This window comes from Rhynchophorus ferrugineus, unplaced genomic scaffold, assembly GCF_030347505.1.
Source record: "Rhynchophorus ferrugineus isolate W39M unplaced genomic scaffold, kcgeb_rfMv2 rfM2, whole genome shotgun sequence".
NCBI classification, from domain to species: Eukaryota; Metazoa; Arthropoda; class Insecta; order Coleoptera; family Curculionidae; genus Rhynchophorus; species Rhynchophorus ferrugineus.
In genome coordinates, this window is record NW_027472581.1 from 34730348 (window position 1) to 34737948 (window position 7601).

A 7601-nucleotide genomic window follows, 5' to 3' on the forward strand; every position below is an offset into this window, starting at 1 on the left:
ACAACTTGAATGCTTCTTTAATTCCTTATAAATTCCTTTTTAATTTAAATAGAAAAGTATATCAATTTTAATAATTAAATCAAAGCGATTTAAATAAATGAAACAAATATGCTAATACGAAAAATATATTTGCTCTGTTATCTATAACAGAGCTGTTAATAATTATAAAATAAAAGTTCGTTAGAACACAAACAAATTGTATACAGAGAAATACTCATTTAATATGTCATTAAAGATATTTTAACAACGGTATTGACGAGAATAACAATAAACTTAATTAATATGTTAATCCTCATCTTCTTGTTTCACAGGAAATATGAATTTTAGCTCTGTAACATTTTCTCTATTTCCCCTAAGCTTTTGCCTTTAGTTTCTGGAACGCACAGCAGACAAAAGATGGTACCCAGGATCATGACTAGTCCGAATGTTAAGAAGGTTCCACCCATTCCTAATAACAGTATCATGTACGGAAACCCCACTGTTAGATTAAAGGATAGACAGAAATTGGCTAGAGAGGCTATGGTGGCAGCTGCAGCTTTAACGTTGTGTGGAAACAGTTCACCTAAGATCACCCAGGGAAGGATACCGAGACCAAAGTTAAATGCGAACATGTAAATCACCACGCTCACTATTGGTAGCCAGAATATTTGGGAGACGTCCATTTCGTGGCTGAGCATGTAGAAATAAATGGATAGAGAAAACAATGCCAGAGATGAAACGCTGAAAGACATAGTCATCAGGATTTTCCTGCCCATAGAGTCGATCAGGTGACTACTGATGAACACTGATATCAAAGATACTGTTCCCACGATCATGGCTGAAATTTCTGGTGATATACTGCTGCCTGATAGTTCGAATATGAGTTGGGTGTAACTTCCAACTGCCTGGATACCGGAGAATTGTTGAAACGCCATCAATAACACGCAGATCTTCAATGCTCTGAACAAATCAGGATTTCTGAATAACTTGGAAAATCCCTCTTCGCTGTCTAGAGATTTAACCGAGCTGCAAATATATTCCAACTCTTTATGGATCTTCTGACTTCCGCGTAGTATAATTAAGCTGGTTTCTGCTTCTGTTTCCTTGCCGTTGATGACGAGATCGTATGGACTTTTCGGTACAAACCATCCGTAGAGAATATAGTACAAGACCAGGGGCACGAGACTGATGATGGTAAATGTTTTGAGCGAGACATGAGGTCCCACGACGTAGGGAATCAAACTTCCTCCGGTCGACATTACACCAGCTAGAGATCCCATCAGTCCCCGGTTGGCATCTTCGGAGATTTCAGCGATATAGTTTGGTAGGACGCTCCAGATGGCACCACTGGCTATTCCCATGAGAAATCTGGCCATAAGGAAGTATTGTACGTCATGCGCAAAGAGACAGATGATTTGACCGATGAAAAGTGGGAAGGCTGTCACCAGCAAAGTGTTTTTCTTGCACAGGTATTTCGAGAGAACAATGGAGATCGGTGGACCAAACATCAGGCCGAGGCTCATGATGGATACAATCCAAGCGGATTCTCCAATGGTCACGGGTCTACCGATGGGGTTGATGTTCGCATCAAAGCTGGAGAGCTTGGGCAGAATAGGCGATGTCCATGTAAAACAGCTGCCGGTGACGATGACAACTAGAGTAGCTGGAAAAAAAGTTATTTTCAGTCTAGAGACTTGAAAAATCAATTTTTTGCTTAACTTAATTCGAAGCTTAGCCGTTAAAAATATACTCTGAAAAGAATTTTTTTTAATTTAAATTATTTTCGGAGATTTTCTGGGCTTTTAGTGACGGTGCATCTAAATTGAAATTTGGCGTGATCCTTTTTTACATTCTTCTGTCGTTCGTCTGAACAATACAAACTATAGCTTGTATAAATAATCGATTTTAATTAGTTTTTACAAATTTATGTCAACAAAATGGTAAAAATAACGTATTTTGGCAAATATTTTGTTTGTTCTCTGTACGATAGCAGCATCTCTAGATTAATTTTTTTTTTCGTGATTTGTTTCAGATGACTAGGAAGGTTCTCACTATTGCGTCAATGAGTGTCGATTTACTTTTAAAACAAGACAAGATCGGGTTTTTACAATATTGCTTTGTATACTCGTATAAATCAGAATTGACTATCCCTTAGCTTAAGTCTGAAAACGTTTCATCAAGCCCAATTATCTGATACAGCCAATTTGTTATAATATAAAATAATACATACACTTTATTACAACTGTAAAAACAAGTAAGATATAAACTATATTTTTGTAACAAAATATAGTATACAATTTAAAACAAACCATTTTTTTGTAGAATTTATTTAATGATATAGAAGTAATTGGTATAGTATTTTTGTATTTATTATATATATATATGTTCATTATATATATGTATATATATGAGTCAAAATTTTATTAATAATCTTATATCATGGTTAAATATGTACATTAGACTTCCATACAACAATGTTGTTTTGTCTCGATTTAAAACTAATTCTAGTATATTTGTAATAAGATTAAGGCAGCTTTAGAGCTCTCTAATCTATATGGTAATATTACAAGCCCACCTTTTCCTTTTTATGTGAAAAAAACTATTTGTTTGTTTATAATGATAACAGGAATCATATATTTATTTAGTTTTTTGGAATTTTATTTTGTTTTGTAATTATTACATATTCAAATTGACGTCATCATTTGTTTAAAATAAAAACGTGTTTTTTGTATTGAGTTTTTTTGTTATTTTTATTATTTATTAGTTATTTTTGAAATTTGTTATTGAACAAAAAAAATGTTAATGGGATATATATTTTGATTTCATCATTTATTACTTTTATTTTTATATTGTAAAAAGTGAAATATTTAAAAATAATATACAAGATCGAACGGCGTGAATGGCGTTGGTATTATAATTATAGAAACTTACCAGAAAGTACAGCAAAGTAGATGTACCATTTATTCTTAGCCTGTTGCTCGCCCATTTTGAAGTACAATCAAAAAGCTGCGAAACTACAATGAAGGCACGATCTACTGGACGATCTCAGTGAACTGAATCTTGGAATGATTTCTGCAATCCACATCGTCCGATTTTATACAACAGCTCTGATACCTCACCAATTCATGGCTTGTGATTTGGTGACGATAAAAAAAGTCTAGACGAACAAATATTTTTTTTCCTAATACAATTTAGCGAAACGTTTGTTGTTGATTCAAGCTTATCGGCTTCTGCGATGTCTGGGCCTTGTTCAAATTTTCATTGAACGCGAAGAAATTCGTCGCGCATTGTTTGATGAATGATGATGCCGCGGTGATTATGTAAATGTCTGGGAAATGGTTTGTTATTGAATTAGGATCAAGCATGTCCTGAGTGAGCACGTTTTCGATCCAAGCAGGTCAAGCAGGTAAATAGCTTTCAAATATATTTTTAATTGATGGTAGAAAATTTTAATTCTTTCATCATGTGTTTTGCTATTAATTTCTGATCTTGATTATCAGATAAATCAGAGGTTAGAACATGTTCAATATTCAGACATTTGTATAATTATATCGTTTTCTTCTTCGAGAATGTTCTTAATAGGGATATTTAAAATATCCTGTATATAAGCGTAATTAGTTAAAAATGTCTTCACATTTAATATTTTTTTAATTAATACAATATTTATTTTTATTTTTTAATATTTCAGGTTTCAACTAAAACAAGTTTAATTTTTTCTTCTAAATTTCCTTATTTTTCTTACATAAAGTGTGCATCGTACCAACTAAAGGTTTATCTGAATTGGGCTCTATTGCTTAACATAGACTCCGAACCACAATTCTATTAACTGAAGAGTGGTCATCTCAGAGGCCCAGAAAAGACATCCGGTATTATTCGCTAGGTCCTGTTCCTTAGCATCTCTCATTTTTCACTCTTGCCTATATCCAATCACAATTAAATAATCGCAAATATAAATTTACACAACAACAGTATGAGAACCGTCCTGTCGCCTTAACTACTACAGCTTCTAAGCCGACTATCTAATTTTCTTATAATGACTAATCATTACATTTTCCCTTTTCTATGATACATTTCATGAGATGTCTTTAAAATGATCCTTCAACCTTGAGATAATAAGATTTGCGACATACGCAGCAGCTCTATCCTAAGAAAACTGTACAGTAAATGGTTATATAGGCAGATATATTGGCTACAAAACTTGCTTTACTTTCATAATACATATATAATAAAAGTACGCACAGTAAATTATTTAATTATCTATGCGTTTCTATCTATACTTCCAATAGACTATTATACATGTTCATCCTATATCGTGATAAGTTTTTTCTTAATATTAGTTTTGTATCGCAAATAATTCCGATTTTTTGACATTTAATTAAGCTTATTCAGGCTATTCTACAAATTATTCACCATTAAAAAAATTAAGCTCCTACAATAATGATAATATTACCAAAAATAATTAATGATCGCATATAGAAATGCTTGTATTATATTATGGATGCGGTAAAGCATATTTTTGGTACATTTTTAGAGATTTGTGACTGCACGGTATCTCGAGTTAACAAGATCTTTTATTAGCTTACCAAAGATGAGCGTCTTTCGTGATATCTTTAATTAACTGCAATAATTTCAATAAAGTAGCTGTTTCATTATTATTAAACATTTATAAGTTTTAAGCGAAAAAAAAAATAAAAAGTTTTCCGTCGCTAATCATTACTATCAGATGTCTTCAAAATGAATCTTGAGACTCAACCAGACAACTGAGAAACAAGATTTATATACCGCTTTCTACGTAGTTTTCATATAAGCAACCGCTATTCTTTTAATTATTTTTTTAAACGTATCAGTCCTGATAGATTGCTATTTTTCTTGATGGCTATTGTTGAATCTAAGCGGAATTGAAACTATCGATTTATTCTCATAAGAAGAGTATTTTTTAAAATTATCTTTATTTAAATCGTAATCTTTAAAATATCGAAACCAAATTTGCAAATAAAAGAAATTGCTATAAATTAGACCATCTGTACAAAATGATTCCCTTTAAAACTAACTTAGTAGAATGATGCTTGAAATAAGCATTCAATCAGTGATGTCAAATTATTATAGGAAATTTCACGATTGAGCAGCATATCAATAAGCAAAGAAGAAAGAATATGGAAGAAGACGACATATTTACGATATTTTGCATGAAAATATTGAGCATACGGTTATCTCTCGTATAATTGAGAATCGAAATCGCGCAATTTGAATCTGCTACACTTTTCCTTGCAGATGATTTTTTATAAAGTCAAAGGTCCATACAACCACGCCATGCGACAGAGTCATTGAAAATTGGACCACAAGGAGCAGTGCCAATAATAAAAAGTAGCGGTAGATATTCAAGCAATGTTATATTCCACACATATAGAAACCTTTCAGGTAAAACAATGTAAGATATAACTCACACATAGCTTATTACTATTCATTTCAGCATAGCCCTCAGAAGCTATAATAAGGTTTTCAAATTTCTTCAAATCTAATACAGATTAACGTATTGACTAGAACGATAATAAATATAGAATAAAACATGTCTGGACTTCAATAACATTAACAATTTTACGTTATGGTACAAAATACAATCAGGAAGTATTATATCAGTATTTATAATAGCTCCCTATATTTAGCAATCAAACACATCTTTATAGCCCCAAAAATTCTATTTTTCAATAATATGTAAATCTGAGACTGCATTGTCATCTGCAGAATTTTTTATGACGCCAACGATTGTCATGTGAACTGATATAAATCTTATGATTTCAGAAAACCATGATTATAAATCAAGCGTAATCAAAAAACTACCCTTAATATGAAGAAATTGAATTGAAACAGTTCAATGGAATGAAATTTGATCCGAACATGAAACAAAAACGACTGATCGATGAACGACAAGGTAATTTAACAATATGTCTATGTCATATCTTGTAAAATCTGTGTACATTTACTGGGAACCACTTAAATAACAAATAAGAAAAATTCTTCAGGTTCTGAATTTTAAATTAACTTATATTTACTATTATTAAATAAAATACTTTAAAAAGAAACATGAACAAATAATGGAATAATACTCAATCTAATGATATATTTCTTATTGGATGTTTAAAGTATGATAAATATTTGGAAAGTAAATTAATTAAAACAAGATAATATAACAAACGTAAATTTCTTTTAATTCTTTGTGTTATATTGTTATATTATATTTCTTATAATACTGTTATTACTTCATCATTATTAATACTTCTTCATCAAGGCATAACTATTAATATATTTTATAAAAATAGATTTAATGTTTCTTAATTTAAAATCAGTTTATGTAGCTGATATTAAAATTTTCAATAACAAACAAAATTGCTTCTACATTATATGACAGTTAGTTATTTTGGAACGTTTACCACATTTTACATTTAGAACTATTGTAGCAAATTAAATTCTCATTGACTTATCAGACATGGAAAAAGTTTTTCTCGGGATTCTCGTTCGTGTAGTGCCCAGTATATTTGATATATCCTAAAAATTTTACAATTTTTTAAAAAAATATATGTAATATATTGGAGTACACCAGAATATTGCTTGTATTGAAGTATGTTTATTAAATTCAGGCCTTGGTAACTCTGTTAACTTGGTAAAACTGCTGAAAAATATTTTAAATAATGTCAGGAAATAATTAGTGTTTTTTATGTATTAAACTAAACATAAAAAACAATGAAATTATTTCAGAGCAGGGTTGGAACAACTATGTACTATTCAGAAGTGGATATTAATTTAGTAATGATGAAAATAATTACATGTTTCATATTTTACATAGAACTTATCAAAATAACATACTATACTATACATTATTATTAAAAGTATTACTATTAAAAGCTTAATAGAAAACTTAAAATCTCCTAACATATATTCAGAATTCTGATTTTATTGTAATTGCCATAACGCGCAAGTCTAAAGAGTTCTGAATATTTTTTTGAAGAGCTTGATTTAATTCGGAAATACTGCCTACTTTCAAAGAGAAGCTGGAAAATGGACTTGAAACACCATTACTAAATTACAGACGACAGATGATGGAAATATTACTTTTTAAACAAAATAATATTATACCTAGACTCTTTTTACTATAGACTTTTTACTAAGTTAATAAATCTAAATATATTTCTTCAGTTAGGTGAGTCTCGTTGATATATTGCATTCAATTGGCATGCTGTTTTGCTCATAAATGCTTTTGTTTAAATACGTTCATTTAAATTGGTTTGTGAGATAATGGTTATATTTATTAGGAAGTTTTATTAGATAAATTTATATATTGAATTATATATTCATTATAATTATTAAATATTATATACTTCAATATATCCAAAATTTAAGTACTTCACGATAATGCCTTTTTGAGAACACTTATTACTAACGTTTTAAAATATGTTTGGTTTACATCATTACGTATAATTTAAATTGTATGAAATAATATTACGTATTGTTATATTATTTTAGTGTTTTTTAAGGCTGAACTCATATTAATTTGCTGTGGAAAAATACATTAAATATAGCCAATTATTTTCTTGCTTCTTGTTATAGTTGAAAGAAATAGCAAACAT

General features: G+C 30.0%; 1 protein-coding gene across 1 annotated transcript; it reads right to left on the bottom strand.

Annotated features, from left to right (window-relative positions):
- Window positions 1–213: 213 nt before the first annotated feature.
- Window positions 214–2965, bottom strand: LOC143190828 (facilitated trehalose transporter Tret1-like). Its single transcript, XM_076395394.1, has 2 exons — window positions 2911–2965; window positions 214–1642 (listed from the first exon to the last, which is right to left on the bottom strand). The coding sequence occupies exons 1-2, from the start codon at window positions 2963–2965 to the stop codon at window positions 324–326; spliced, it is 1374 nt and encodes a 457-aa protein (XP_076251509.1). The 3' UTR covers window positions 214–323.
- Between the last annotated feature and the right edge of the window lie 4636 nt (window positions 2966–7601).